Below are 15,434 nucleotides of genomic sequence, written 5' to 3'. Positions count from 1 at the left end.
AGAAGAGCCAATGTATTGCAAATTTGCTTCCTAGCTGACTCCATAGAAACTTGTTCGGGCTCTTACAACCTCAGATTCTGATTGCTTTTTGGGCACTAGGCAAATCAGGCACTTGAACCCAGCAGTAAAGACAAGGCACAAACATATTATACCATGTTAATAAGGGCCACAAAAATAAGATAGTTTGTGAAGATTTTCTTTACCTTGTTTCTGTAGCTCCCTGAAGCAATGATCACATACTCTTGCTGGCTGGTTTTTCATATAGTCTAAACCATGTTTATTTGATGAACAAGCTTGACAGACAATCTGGAAACAGATAAAGGCATCACTGTATGTGATGTACACCTGTAAATCACCAAATGCTCAAAGATGTTCACTTAAGCACTGTTAAGTCCGTAACAGAACCTGAAACAGGCACCATTTTACATCGAAAATGGTTTAAGATCTTGGTTTTTCCCTGCGTGCTTACATTCAACATTATGCTTTTTCCTCCTCTAAATGATAAAAATTTAAATATAACAAAAATCACTGAATTACACAAGTCAATAAGCCAACATTAAAAATCCATGAAAAGCAGAATAAGCCTATTGTGTTACTGAACTGTTTAAATCATAAGATTTTAGATAAATAACTAAAAATACTCATTGCTCTCTTGAGAATTTCTCCACAACATGGATGTCTCAACTACATTGAATTCTGTACTCTCACTTGATTAAAACAAGAAAAATAAAGGTTTATTAGATATACCTTTCCTAAGTGTTAAATATAAAATAAGATTGGTAGTAACTTAAAAAAAAGTTCATTATTTATCTTACAAAAATTACTACAGAAGATATTTTTTCTCATTTCAGCTAACATTCTTCGTTTGTACTATGTAACTGCAGAAGCAGAAGACAAACATATATAGTACTCCACAATGCAAAATAAGAACCATGTAACAAGTTAAAAAGTTGAACACTGTCATAACACCTCACTCTAAAAAAACCCCTACCAAACAACACCAACATATTGATTTTAATCCATATAATTGTGTCATAGTACACTGCTCCCTTAAAAGAGTAGTTGTGTTGTGATCAGGCTCCATCTGTATTTGTCACACAAGGAACCTGAATGACTAATTAACGGAAACAGTAATCACAAAATTGCCCAACCTTTCCGCATGCCCTGCAGTGATGCCTTCTCCATGTCAACGTGAATTCACTCGTACAGATCATGCACATGGTGGCTCTAGTGTCTGGGATCCAAATCGGAGCCTTTGATCCCAGCGGACTATCTTCTTCCTGCTTCTCTGCATCTGCCTGAGGGAACATCAGCAGAATACCATTACATTCAGTGATGAGAAATATGGTTAATATTTATCAGTGATTATAGGTTAACTATTTATGTTGGAAAGCCTTCTCTGATAAATTGTCATGGTCTTAAATGTTGTCTGCTATTTCATCGGTGACCATTCTAATGCAAGTCTGATGACAGCTGCATTTAATTACTTCAAAAAGGCTGTGTGACTTTCAAGCTTTAACAGACTATTTACATAATAAACTGCTATTTAAAAAAAATTTTTCATTTCATCTTTCTGTTTGCAATCTTACAGAGAAAACTGAGAAAGCTGGTTTGGGGTTTTTTTTAAGAAAATAATTTTTAACTTATGAAGTAGATAACATTATTAAATATCATTCTGTTCTATCATCTGTTCACTTATCATTTACCATTCTATTTTATTATTCATCATGGAATGCCTGTTGTTTCTCTAAACACCTGCAAAGAAACTTTATATTCAAAAAGGGAACAAACCAACAATAATGGTGTGATATACCTCTTCAAGACTTTTGCTAGGATTAAATGTGATTCTCTTTTTTGTATATTCTTCAATTGACTTGGAGATAGCTTCTAACCACTCATCTCTTTCTGTAGCAGAACTGTTGGAATTAAAAAAAAAAATTAACATTTAAAACTAAGAAGCAAGTGTTGATTAGAATTCCATTAGTTTTATTATGCATTGACTTAACTCTCTTGCAGTTTCCATTTTATAGACCATCTCCGGTTCCTACTGAAACTGGTATTTTTTAACTGTCCGCACGGTTTCAGTTATTTGTGTTGATTAATACTAAAAAAGATTTCTTTGTCTGTTGTTACAATGTGGATTCCCTCCCTGCCTTTCCTCCTTCCAAAATACCGTGTGATTGTTTCAAGGTTTGTATGTCATTGCTTCCCCCTTCTCCCTGGCCCCTTGAATAGCTTGAGTAACAGTGGTGTAAATGGTGCTCCTAGAACAAAGGCACAGGCCCTCCCTCTTGAAAGAGACTCTGAAACTTCAGCAAGCCTTTTTTCCCCCTCCCTCCCTCTCTTCTGTCTCAGGGTCCAGTTTGTTATATCCAAACCTGTGAAACCCCCAGCTTTTGTCACAAAAAACCATGCTGTCTCTTCCCCAGCTTTGTGCTCCTGACTGCTCCTAACAGATCGAGCTGCTTTGAACTAATTCTTTTTTTTTTTCCCCAAAACTTTCCATTGGATTAGCTAACCCAAACAGATAAAGAGATGAGCTTACTGTATTACCTTCCTGTAATATAAATACATACTGCTGCTACAAAGGGCAGCCTATATACTCCCTCTCAGCCACATAGGTCTTATTTTCTCCCTTGTGCCAGAACACATATGGCTACGCAGCGGGCATAAGTGCTGGACTGGAAAACAAATCATAGAATCATTTTGGTTGGAAGACACCCTCAAGATCATTGAGTCCAACCATCCACTTGCCCTTCCCTTGGATCAATTTACCACCTGGGTTGATCACACATGAACAACTCCTCGTGCCAGCGCCATGGACGGTGCTTCGAGGAAGGAAGAAGCAGTTTTGTGGCAGAGGAATAGCCAGACCGCTCGCTTAAGACATCACGCCAGCTTAAACGGGGCTTCTAAAATTTAAATCACCATCTACTACCAACTTTTTTTTTCTTCCCCACTTCTTAAATAGTATCAAATAAATTAATTTATTTAAACCAAGGAATTGAACATGATGAATATGTAAAAAGCCAAGTTAGGGAAGAGGAAAGCAATGATTTACACAAGTTAGGTGTGCAACGCCCATTATTTTTTAAAGGCTTTTGTAGTTCAATTTGGAAGCTTTGAGCATCTTTGAACCTTTAAGGAAACTACTTTGAGCTGGGGCTTTGAACTAGGTGAAATTGAGTATCATCTAGAATCAGAGAGGACAAATCTGGTAAGGTAAACACAGGGGAAGCCTGTCAAGCATGCAGAAAAAGGATCTAGCGCACACAGCAAAAAAATCAGAACAAAAGGAGAGGAAATAAGACGAGCAAGGGCAAAGCAATGTATTATTGTCTGTCCCGATATCTCACACTCTGGAACATTTTGTTCAGTTTATTTACCTTTGCTTCCTCATCCGGAAAGAACAACTGGTCTGCATTAGCTACATAACATTCATAACTCTAATCAACTTCTTTGGCTTTTTCAAAATCTGGCTACACTTAATTGGGTTCCTAAAACTGTATTAAATAATTACATTTCAAGTTGTCCCAGTTTTTGGAGATCAAGCTGCTTGCACAATGAGCTACATGGCTTACACCCTATATTTCACTTGGGAGCCTGCACTTGGTCCATTTGCTAGCGCTGGCCTTTCAGATTGTTTACAATCCTTCAGAATTTAAGAGCAAAGGCGGTGCCACTGGCAACTGAACTGATGTAATGGTTTGCTGCAGCAAAACAGGCAGTGTTTCTTCTGCTGTCACTCCCAGCCCTCCCCCACAGCTGCACAGCCCCACCACTTCCCTCGCTGCAGGACCAGTGTCCGTTGCATCCTTCCAAAAGTAATTTTGTTTACTAAAATAGCAGGGTTGTAATTTTGTTTACTAAAATTCCAGGGTTTTCTTAGGGTTTTAAAAAATTATTATTTTTTTAATTTACTGAAGATTTCACAAAACAGTAGAAAACTAAACAGACTGCAGAGAGCCCCAGCAATTGTTACTACTGGCAAACGTGTGTGCTGGGCGTACCCGCCACAGTTGCCCAATGGAGCTGAGCAGCTCAGTGGTTCCAGGAGGGCTCACAGATCTTACCCCTCTTGTCTCCAAGACCAGAGCCTCAGGGCACCTCTCCCAGCTCAGCTCATCTTGCATGAGCCATCCCCCTGTGCTAGGGGATGCGATGCAGCCACGTCTGCCTGGGGTAGCTCTTCACTTGCCTTATGGAGGGGGACAGGGCCAGCTGGCCCCAGACCACGTCAGGCTGGCACGGCTGTTGTTTTCAGGACCAAAGCTTTATTTACTTCTGTACAGTGCTGTATCATGCAGATGTGCTCACTTGTTTCTCTGATTAAGGGATTTCTAGTACAATACTGCATTGTACCACATAAAACAATACACGTTCCTACAGATACCCCAGGAAAACTGAAACTTCAGCCCAGACTAGATAAAGCAGAATACTAATGCCATCAGTAAAACTAAACCTGAAATGACAAAGAGTCTTCTCCAGGCATTAATCTATACATCTACTATTAACTGGCTTACTTTTTATTACTAGCAATTTTTCAGCAGCCTAATTGCTCTCCTCCCTGTCTCTGCCCCCAGGATCATTTCAGAATCTCTACTTTCGTGTACACTCCACAGAATGCTTATTTTTTGAAAAAAACCACAGAAGTGAAATTTGTCTACGATGTCTGTAAGATTAATTTGAAGAGTTTTGTAATTGAGATTTTTAACCACATAGGAGCCAAGAAGCTGGTAGATGAGGTATCATCAGAAGGAAGATGCAGTCTGTATTGACAAGATACCGATTCTCTTCACATCCAGGATATTTATCAACAGAAGCAGTATAATTAATTGGGAAAAAAACATATGCAAGCACCTGTTGCTGGTAGTTTTTTACTTGTTTCCCTCCTACCCAGGCCTCACTTATGGACAGGTAACAAGCTAAAAACCACCATTTACACCTGGGGCCCTCAGCATCTCCTTCATCCCAAGCAAATGCAACCTCTCTCTGTCACTGTTGTGTGACTCAGGGTTGTTGCACACATGTAGCTTCCAGCCAGTATAAAAATAACAGAGCTGAACGCTCTCCAAAAATGCAAGATCAACAACACTAAAAAAGAGAGAGCAAATCGGAGCAGCTTTAATTGGTAATGTGAGGCTGATTCCAGTAATTTCAAGGTCAAGACAAAAGCATGTCACAAACTCTACTCCATTTGATGAGAATGCCACATATAGGGGTTTTCCTCTATGGACCAGCATGTATTTCACAGGAGCTGCATTTAATTTACCACGTAATCTGTTCTTCAAAAAGACAAGTCTGTTCTGTTTTGGGGAAAATAGGCAGGTTGTATTTCAAGATGATAATATTTTCAGAAGTTCCAAGGATTTTTTACAATTTTTTGAATCAACTGAATTAAAAGTGAAGTGCTGTTTCAAGTGAAGCAGAGATAAATCCACATTGCCTACTGCAATCCCATAAATATCTTCATGTATCTGTGTAATACCCAGTCACCAAACCACCTCAGGAGCACAGACTTGCTCATATTATACTGGAGCAGAATTGTACCCTAAACTGTGAAATGCATATTTTTTTCCCAGTGTGTAAAAGAACCATAAGAAACATTTAAATTTGTTGGGAAAAAAAAAAACCCAAACCAACACAAAAATACTCCTTTCAAGTCTGTTGTTATAAATAACTACTGCTCAGACAATTGAGCTATTTCCTTTGGCTACTTTGACAAGGTTAACCTTAGTCTACCTCTCAGCTAGAGATACTCCTATCTTTGTGCAGACATCCTCATGTTGGTATTTACAAGGTCACACAAAAAGAAGCAGCCTGCCCTTGCTCAGCTTTGCTAAACAAAAGAGAAAGCGTGTCTGTCTTCATTGGTATCAGCACTGTCACAAATGTCAGAACATGTAAAACTCCAAGTCAAACACAGTAAAAACAACAATCCACAAAACCGGGTCTTTGCTAAAGGCATCTCAGTGAAGGCGGACCAGAGTCGCTCTGGTTTGCTACCTGTGTATGCTTTTGCTGCTATATGGAGAATCCATATTTCAGGTTTACTGAGATCTGTTTCTTGTTTCAGTTACACTGTTGAATTACATATGACTTGGACTCGATGATCCTTGTGGGTCCCTTCCAACTCAGGACATTCTGTGATTCTATGATACTTTAGCTAGAAGACCAGGATGACTTCTTCCAATTTATATCAGTTACCAATAATAATAATAATATCAAAATGTATTGTGCTTCACATCCTGTCGTGTTAACACACTGATAGAGCATATCAGTAACTTTGGAAGAACAAAAAAGTACTGAAAAACAAAGCCTAAAATTAATTTAATTGAAACTATTTTAATTCTTGTTCCTCTCAAGGAAAGGCAGTGAGAGGATAATGTTTCAATTTACTTAATTTTTCTGAAGGTGTAGCTAAGCTGAAAAGGAGGAACAAAGCAAAAGTTTTATTCCCTCTGATTAACAGTCAACTGTCTTGTGGACAGCAGAATCCCTACCAGCTGCAGCCTTAAGCCCAAATCGCTCAAATACCAGCCACATTTACTACAGCTATTGTGCTTCTATCCATCGCGTCGCAATGAGCAGTCTTCACAAGCCACGGTGAACTGTATTAGAGACTACAAATTCCTATGGTATCTGTGAAACTTATTACATGTGACCAGGCTTCCTTTCTGCCAGCACCTTTAAAAACAAACTTAAATTTTCAAAATCAGATTTTGAATGTGAACAGAAGTAAATTAGAACAAAGCCTACCTCATTTCCAGAAACCCATCTGTCACTCCCTCTATTCTGTAATTACTCAGCCAAGGGTAACTTTTCATTACATAAGTGCAAAACAAGCTATAAAAAGCTTACGTGGCCTTTTTGACATCACACGGTTTAAAAATCATTATTCATTTGTAAGACTCACCTTGCTGAAAGAATGAAGGATCTCTCTACACTTTCAATGTTCAGTTCATTCTGATATGCTTCCTGGGTTGGCTTTTTAACCTTCAGTTGAGAGAGAAAACTTTACATTGAAACTGAAATGCTACTTTTCTAGTTGTTTTAGTTTCAACTACTGTAAAATCTCTTATTTTTGAAGAAGGGGTACAATGGAGAGAAAAATCTCATAGACAGGAGATCACACACCAGTCTAGGGGGCCCAGCCATAGTAAAATGATGTGGTATTTCATTTCACTGTGGCCCCATATAAACACTGCAGATGTAGAGAGGAATGAAGCTCAAGAGCTGTCAGATACCTCGAGCTGTGCTTCAACATGCCCAGGCCCGTTGCCTTGGAAACTTCTCCTGCAACAGGGCAGAAAAAGACACTGATGCTGCTGCAGGACAAGATGTAGCCCAGGGGTGAGCCCCAAAACAAGTATCTGGCCCATATCCCAAGGGCTGGACTACCCCGCTGATCCTTCTGAGCTACCAAGTTTCAAAAAAAAGGAGGTTTAAAAGTTAAGAGTGGTTTTGAGCCACCACAAAACGTGCACTGGCAGAAGAGATTTTGCAGCTGTGCCTGTGAAATCTTGGACCTGGGTGCCAGATGTGCACTGCAGCCGGACTGAGTGCTTTCCTCTGACAGGACCAGAGACAAGCTACTTGATTCCCGAGGCGATGGTTTGTTGTTCCCACTAACAGTCGCGTCAGAGACTGTGTCAATATATGACGTGCAAGTCCCTTATCACTACCCAGAGGGGCTCAGGGCTTAACTTTGATGCTTTTCACAGAGGCTCAGAAACAAAAGCCGTTTTCCCCTCACACTTAGCAGATCTCTATTAACCACTGAGATTTGATACACCAGAAGCTTATCAGGCAGAGATGCCTAATCTCTGGGTGTGGGCAATAAAAAGCAGTTACAAGGCAAAAGTGAAGCTGTCTAAAGAAAATACAAGACAAAAAACAAGAAGCCAGACTACTTCAGAGTAGGACAATACATGATGAAATGCAGGTGAGATGATCCTGTGGCAACAGTTTTTTAGGGAAACGTAGACAGCGATCCCACAGGCCATATTATGCAAGAAACATGAAGCCAGTAGGATTGCTCTGGAACATAAGCATCTTTAATATCTCTTGCCAACAATAAACATAGTTTATTAGCATTTTGAAAAATTGTAGGCCTGAGTTTAAACAGATTTGGAGAAAAGACTCATTTTAACAAGTGACTTACCTTCATTCCAGCCAGTGACAGCATGTTGTTGAGTTTATACATCCCTGACTGAACTGGAGTAGTGTACAACAAGGCATCATTGAACTGTAATACAGAAACAACTTTTAATGACTAAAGACTGTTTAGAGACAGATAATTTCAGATGCATTTTATCGGAAGTACAGAACTCATACAGCACAGAGATCAACTATCCTAGAAGGGAATCCTCTACTTCCTATTGTTTCACTTAGAACCCAAGAAACATTTTCATGTATGAATTTAGATAACAATAGGCATCTGTTTATATCTTCCTTGTGTAAATATACATTTGGCACATGAGTAAACACTGCACAGATGTCAACAAACAGATGTCAAAAAGGACAAAAACATTTCTCCTGTACACAGCTATACTGTATAATAAACTACTTTAAAAGGATATTAGAATTAGCCATTCAAACAAAGCAAAAATTCCAGAAACTTTGAGATAGCAGAATTAAGATTAGCAATTTATGATTTTTAAGGACAAACTTATCTGTATGTTCCATGTGAATTTCACCAGTTTAAATGTGCATCTACTGTTTATTTCCTGTTTTACCAGACTTGGCTTCATTCAGTGCACTTACTGAACGGCTATTTAGATTTTTAAAATTTTCTGTTTTGTTCAACACATGGATCCAAACTTCATTTACTGCACATAAACACAGACCAGAAAACTGAATTGTCTCATAAGTTTTTGCTATGAGATTCTTTGCAAAATAACTAAATGTTTCACGAGCTGTACTAAATCTTCACAACATGAGCAATGGAAAACTCACTGCTAAAGTGTCTAAAGGTATAAACACTAGTCTAAAAGCCACCCCTCTCCCCTCAAAAAAACAAACCCAACAAAAAACTCCCCCAAAAAACAACCAAACCCAACAAACAAACAAACAAAGATAATCCAAACTAGAGACACTCAAATTAGCTACATGTGATTTCGGAAGTCCAGCTCAAGATAGCACCAGATTTTTGAGAGTATTACCTTAACTGGTATCATTTGCAGTTATCTCAGTGCTTTATGCACTACAAAGTCATCTCTGGATTGTAAAACAGGCACTTGCAAGCTTAGAATACACACCCCATGACTGCCTAGGGAAATATTTATTCATACTGCAGTAACTAAAAGACAGATTTCAGCCAGGACTGTGGACAAATAATGCCACAAATCACACAGGGCAACAGTTGCTTTACTATCTAATTAGAAGAGATAAACAAAAGGTTCAAGTGGAAAGAGAAACTTCAGAGATGCACAGAAGTTTCAGAACAAAACAGTAGCAGAGGTAGGAAGGGAACCCAGCACTTCCCTTCCAGCCCAGTGCCCTGCGCAGGATGGAACGGCCTCGGGCAGGGGAAGGAGAGGAGGAGGGAGGGAGGGATAGAGGGAGGGAAGGGTGCAAGAGCGGCAGCAGAGTTGTAGGTTTTAAGATCTGGCATGGCTAAGTGGGATGGAGTAACTGTTTTAGTTTTTGCACCACCATGGATAACTCCTTCTCCTAAAAGCGCTCAATTTTTAAATGAGCATTGCTCAAAACAGTACATTCTAGTAAGAAGTGGTTTTCTATTAAAATCGGTGCATATGCAACAGATGATCTCTCTAAATCAGAACTGAGCAAGTAGAACAATTGGTCATTTTTTCCACTTCCTGAAGTTATTAGTTACTTATGTTTGCAGTATAATGTTTCAGCCACTTAAAATTACACCAGTGTTAGGCACACAGCAACATACACAGCGTCTTACCAGAAAAAACATTCGTGGCTGCATGACCTTCCGGGACAGCTTCATCAGTGTTCCCTCTTTCAGAAAGACCTAGAAAATTAAAAGAAGCAATTCAAAACCTAGCTTTTCAGGGCAGAAGCCATACAAATGAGCTGACATTTTCATCATTATTGTTATAATTATTATTACACTTGAAATGCCACAGAAGTTTTGGGATTCAAGGTTACAGAATCACAGAATGTTAGGGATTGGAAGGGACCTCGAAAGACCATCTAGTCCAATCCCCCTGCCAGGGCAGGAACACCTAGATGAGATTACACAGGAACGCGTCCAGGCGGGTTTTGAATGTCTCCAGACAAGGAGACTCCACAACCACCCTGGGCAGCCTGGTCCAGTGTTCCATCACCCTCACTGAGAAGAAGTTTCTTCTCAAATTTAAGTGGAACCTCTTGTGTTCCAGCTTGAACCCATTACCCCTTGTCTTACTGTTGGTTGTCACCGAGAAGGGCCTGGCTCCATCCTCGTGACACCCACCCTTTATATATTTATAAACATTGATGAGGTCACCCCTCAGTCTCCTCTTCTCCAAGCTAAAGAGACCCAGCTCCCTCAGCCTTTCCTCATAAGGGAGATGCTCCACTCCCTTCATCATCTTTGTTGCCCTGCGCTGGACTCTCTCCAGCAGTTCCCTGTCCTTCTTGAACTGAGGGGCCCAGAACAGGACACAATATTCCAGATGAGGTCTCACCAGGGCAGAGTAGAGGGGAAGGAGAACCTCTCTCGACCTACTAACCACTCCCCTTCTAATACACCCCAGGATGCCATTGGCCTTCTTGGCCACAAGGGCACAGTGCTGGCTCATGGTCATCCTGCTGTCCACCAGGACCCCCAGGTCCCTTTCCCCTACACTGCTCTCTAATAGGTCATTCCCCAACCTATACTGGAACCTGGGGTTGTTCCTGCCCAGATGCAAGACTCTACATTTTCCCTTGTTATATTTCATTAAATTTTTCCCCGCCCAACTCTCTAGCCTGTCCAGATCTCGCTGGATGGCAGCACAGCCCTCTGGCGTGTCAGCCACTCCTCCCAGTTTGGTGTCATCAGCAAACTTGCTGATAGTACACTCAATTCCCTCATCCAAGTCATTGATGAATATATTGAATAGTATTGGTCCCAGAACTGACCCTTGAGGCACTCCACTAGATACAGGCCTCCAATCAGACTCTGCCCCATTGATCACGACTCTCTGGCTTCTCTCCTTCAGCCAGTTTGCGGTCCACCTCACTACCCGATCATCCAGTCCACACTTCCTCAGTTTAGCCGTGAGGATGCTGTGGGAGACGGTGTCAAATGCTTTGCTGAAGTCAAGGTAGACCACATCCACTGCTCTGCCATCGTCAATCCACCTTGTTATGTCTTCATAAAAGGCTATGAGGTTGGTCAAACACGACTTCCCCTTGGTGAAGCCATGTTGACTGTCCCTGATGACCCTCTTATCCTTGATATGTCTTAAGATGGCACCAAGGATAAGGTGTTCCATCACTTTCCCAGGGATGGAGGTGAGGCTGACCGGTCTATAGTTGCCCGGGTCCTCCTTCTTGCCCTTTTTGAAGACCAGAGTGACATTTGCTTTCCTCCAGTCCTCAGGCACCTCTCCTGTTTCCCAAGACTTGGCAAAGATGATGGAGAGCGGTCCAGCAGTGACTTCAGCCAGCTCCCTCAGCACCCGCGGGTGCATCCCATCTGGACCCATGGATTTATGGATGTCCAGATTGCTTAACTGGTCCCTAACCCAGTCGTCATCAACTGAGGCAAACTCCTCCATTGCCCTGCCTTCCTCTGGGGCCTCAGGGGTACGGGGCTCCTCAGGACAGCCTCCAGCAGAGTAGGCAGAGACAAAGAAGGCATTCAGTAACTCTGCCTTCTCTGTATCTTCTGTCACCAGGGCACCCACCCCATTCATCAGTGGGCCTACATTGCCTCTGGTGTTAGTTTTATCTGCCACGTATTTGAAGAAGCTCTTTCTGTTGTCCTTGACCCCTCTCGCCAGGTTTAACTCTAAGGAGGCCTTAGCTTTCCTAGTTGCCTCCCTACATCCTCTGACAACAGCCTTATATTCTTCCCAAGTGGCCAGCCCCTCCTTCCATGAATTGTAAACCCTACTCTTCCACTTGAGTTTGCCCAGCAGTTCCCTGTTTAACCACGCAGGTCTCCTGGCTCCCTTCCTTGACTTCCTGCGTGTCGGGATGCACTGATCTTGAGCTTGGTAGAAGCAGTCCCTGAATGTTAACCAACTATCTTGGGCCCCTTTACCTTCTAGCAGCCTTGCCCACGGGATTTCCTCCAGCAATTGTTTGAAAAGGCCAAAGTCGGCCCTGCTGAAGTCCAGGGTTGCAATTCTGCTCGGTATTCTGCTCCCACCACAGGAGATTCTGAACTCCAGCATCTCATGGTCACTGCAACCAAGGCAGCCCCCCACCTTTACTGCTTCAACCAGACCCTCCTTGTTAGTGAGGACGAGATCCAGCAGCGCACCTCTCCTAGTCGGCTCCTCCACCATTTGTATCAGAAAGTTATTGTCAATGCACTGGAGGAACCTCCTAGACTGAGGCTGGCTGGCTGAGTAGTCCTTCCAGCAAACATCAGGGTAGTTAAAATCCCCCATAACAACCAGAGCCTGTGACTGCGAGGCCATGCTCAGCTGCCAGTAGAAGGCCTCATCAACTTCCTCACCCTGATCTGGTGGCCTGTAATAGACACCCACAACAGTGTCACCCCTGCCAGCCTGCCCCTTAATTCTCACCCACAGACTCTCAACTCGCTCCTCAACCGCACCTGGACAGTACTCTATACATTGTAGTTGCTCTCTCACGTAAAGAGCAACTCCACCACCTCACTTGGCTGTCCTGTCTTTCCTGAAAAGGACATAGCCATCCATGACCACATTCCAGTCATGCGAGCTGTCCCACCATGTCTCTGTGATTGCCACCAGATCATAATCTCCTGATTGAACGCAGGTTTCTAACTCCTCCTGCTTATTCCCCATGCTGTGCGCATTGGTGTACAGGCACTTCAGGGAGCGAGCCGAGTACACCGATTTCACCCTAGGGGCCTGAGGGGCCTCCCGGTCTTTATGGATTCCAGCATGCTGCCCCACTGATGCAAGCCCAGCTACAACCCCATCCCCCTTCAAATCTAGTTTAAAGCCCTCCAAATGAACCCTGCTAATTCCTGTCCCAGCATCCTTTTACCCCTGTGGGATAAACCTTTCCCACATATCACTGACCGGACCGGTGTCTTATAAAACCAGCCGTTATCAAAGAACCCAAAGCCCTGCCTGTAGCACCAGTCCCGAAGCCAATCATTTACGGACTTAATTTTTCTATTCCATCCCACATCATCACCCAAAAATGGAAAGAGGGAAGAGAAGATAACTTGAGCCCCAGACTCTTTCACCATTTGTCCCAAGGCCTTGAAGTCTTTCTTCATTCCCCTCAGACTATGGGATGCCGCTTCCTCCCCATCTGTCTGGAAGATCAGCAGCGGGTAGCAGTCTGTTGGATGCACCAGGTTGGGGAGCGCCCTGGCGATGTCCCTGATCCGAGCTCCAGGTAGGCTACAAACTTCCCGATGCTGAGGGTCAGCTCTGCATATCGGGCCCTCCGTCCCTCTCAGAAGGGAATTGCCTACCACAATTACCCTTCTTTCTTTTTTATTGGAGGCAGTCTTGAGGCGTGGAGTCGATCGCCTCTTCCTATGTGACCTCGTAGGCGGCCCTTGCACCACATCCCCACCTACATCTTCTTCAATATCCAGGGCCTCAAACCTATTACGGAGGGGCACCCGGGGAAGCAAAGCAGGTAGGGAGGGGGGTTGCCCGCGACGCCTAACTGGAACTTGCTTCCAACCCTCCTCAGCTGTTTGGCCCCCTACTTCTGCCTGACAGCGACAGGGCAGGGGCTCTCTCAGATCTTCCTTCTCTGCCCGACAGGGCAGGGGGTCCATCACCTTTTGGGGGGTTCCCCCTTGGCGTCTGTCTGCCTGGCACGCCAAGGAGTTACTCCACCAGTCGATCTCCCTTTCACATTCCCTGATGGACCTCAGTGTCTCAATCTCCTCCTTAAGTTTTGCAACCATGAAAGGTTCCCTTTCTGTTCATCCTTACGTTTCTCTGAAAGTGTGAATGGCTGCAATACAATTTTCCATGCTGCATTTGAAACCATGACAAAAACAAGGTTAAGCGTGAGGAGAAAAACCTGCCTTCAATATCTGGCATGGAATAATTCTAAAAATCATAAGTTTTCATCAGATAAATGTCTAGAAAATAAAAACCGCACACATATGGAGAGGCAGCATTCATTTGACTGTTAGAACCAAATAATGAAGCGATAGACCATTTTTCTCCGCAGTGTATGCCAGCTTCCGTACTTTGCTTGCATATCATCTGTGCTGCACTTTTCCTGCAATCTGCTGAATGCCATCTGGAGGACCTACCCTTCCTGGCTGTACAATCTCATGGTGTCCATTTAAACTGTACTGAATCTGCATGAGTTTCTGAAAGTTATCCTACAGGAAGAAAAAAGCAAAAGGTAAGTAATTCTTCTTGCATCCATGACTTTTTTTCTTTTTTTTAAGATTTAATCAACCCACTTCGTAAGTCAAAATACTTACTCCTTGCTTCATGATGTCATTGGCATGGTTTGCAACTTCTATGACAACAGCTAGAGCATCTGGAGGATAAAGAAATGATGCTTTGGTTATACAGAGTAGTTGGCATTGGTATTCTGTAAAGCACAGGTACAATATTGCCCTTCCACACCATGCCAAGATTCAGGGACCTGATGGACCAGTCACTGCATTCAGGAGCACTTCCCATAGATCCCAGAGTCTTTGGTTCATGGTTTAATAAGTGTGACCTAGCAAGTCATTGCTTCAACCAACAGTGTCAATCATTACCTACAGCTAATCAAAACAATCCACAAACAAATTCTAGTTTCTCACACAAAAAATTGCTTCAATATCAATGTTTCTACTAACAGCATAAAAGTTAACAACATTTTAACTGAGATTACGTAGAAATCATGGTTTTTCCATTTTACGCAACTGCATCCAGTGCCAGTCATGGAATACTACCTAGACAAATCTTCTAAATCTTTGTGATTTCTTTCTTCTGCCTCTAGTTTTGCTGCACCTCAACGGAACAGTATAAAGTTCAAATTTCTAAATTTCAAACTTTGAAAAAAAAAAATCTCTGAAAGTGAAGCATTACCAAAGATTATAGATTTTGTTAAGTACTGATATTTAATAGCTAGCAACTTGTCTGTAATATATGCTAAGGTGTAACTGCAAAAAGGGGTTACATAAAAAGATTACGTAAATTACTGAACTGTGAGTGTATATGAGAAAGAACCCATCCAAGGATCTTATCCAAAACCCTGTAATTTACTTAAGTTCCCAAAAAAGACTCAATTAATTGAAAGCTAGAACAGCCGCTCTGATAAAATGTAGTCTCTAAAGCTTTTAACACCTTCTGAGT

General features: G+C 42.2%; 1 protein-coding gene across 2 annotated transcripts in view; it reads right to left on the bottom strand.

Moving 5' to 3' along the window:
• FGD6 (FYVE, RhoGEF and PH domain containing 6) overlaps positions 1-15,434 on the bottom strand; it is a 75,860-nt gene that overhangs the window by 11,420 nt on the left and 49,006 nt on the right. For both annotated transcript variants that reach the window (XM_065657026.1, XM_065657034.1), the window contains exons 10-17: positions 14,570-14,628; positions 14,393-14,464; positions 9,920-9,988; positions 8,165-8,248; positions 6,917-6,996; positions 1,814-1,916; positions 1,152-1,298; positions 204-306 (exon numbers count right to left, since the gene is read on the bottom strand). In XM_065657026.1, the coding sequence (XP_065513098.1) occupies positions 204-306; positions 1,152-1,298; positions 1,814-1,916; positions 6,917-6,996; positions 8,165-8,248; positions 9,920-9,988; positions 14,393-14,464; positions 14,570-14,628 (717 nt within the window). The remainder of the gene's footprint in view (positions 1-203; positions 307-1,151; positions 1,299-1,813; positions 1,917-6,916; positions 6,997-8,164; positions 8,249-9,919; positions 9,989-14,392; positions 14,465-14,569; positions 14,629-15,434) is intronic.

The sequence above is a fragment of the Caloenas nicobarica genome, chromosome 1, assembly GCF_036013445.1.
Source record: "Caloenas nicobarica isolate bCalNic1 chromosome 1, bCalNic1.hap1, whole genome shotgun sequence".
Taxonomy (NCBI): Eukaryota; Metazoa; Chordata; class Aves; order Columbiformes; family Columbidae; genus Caloenas; species Caloenas nicobarica.
Note: the sequence above shows the minus strand (reverse complement) of the source record. Positions and strands in the feature narration are given on the sequence as shown.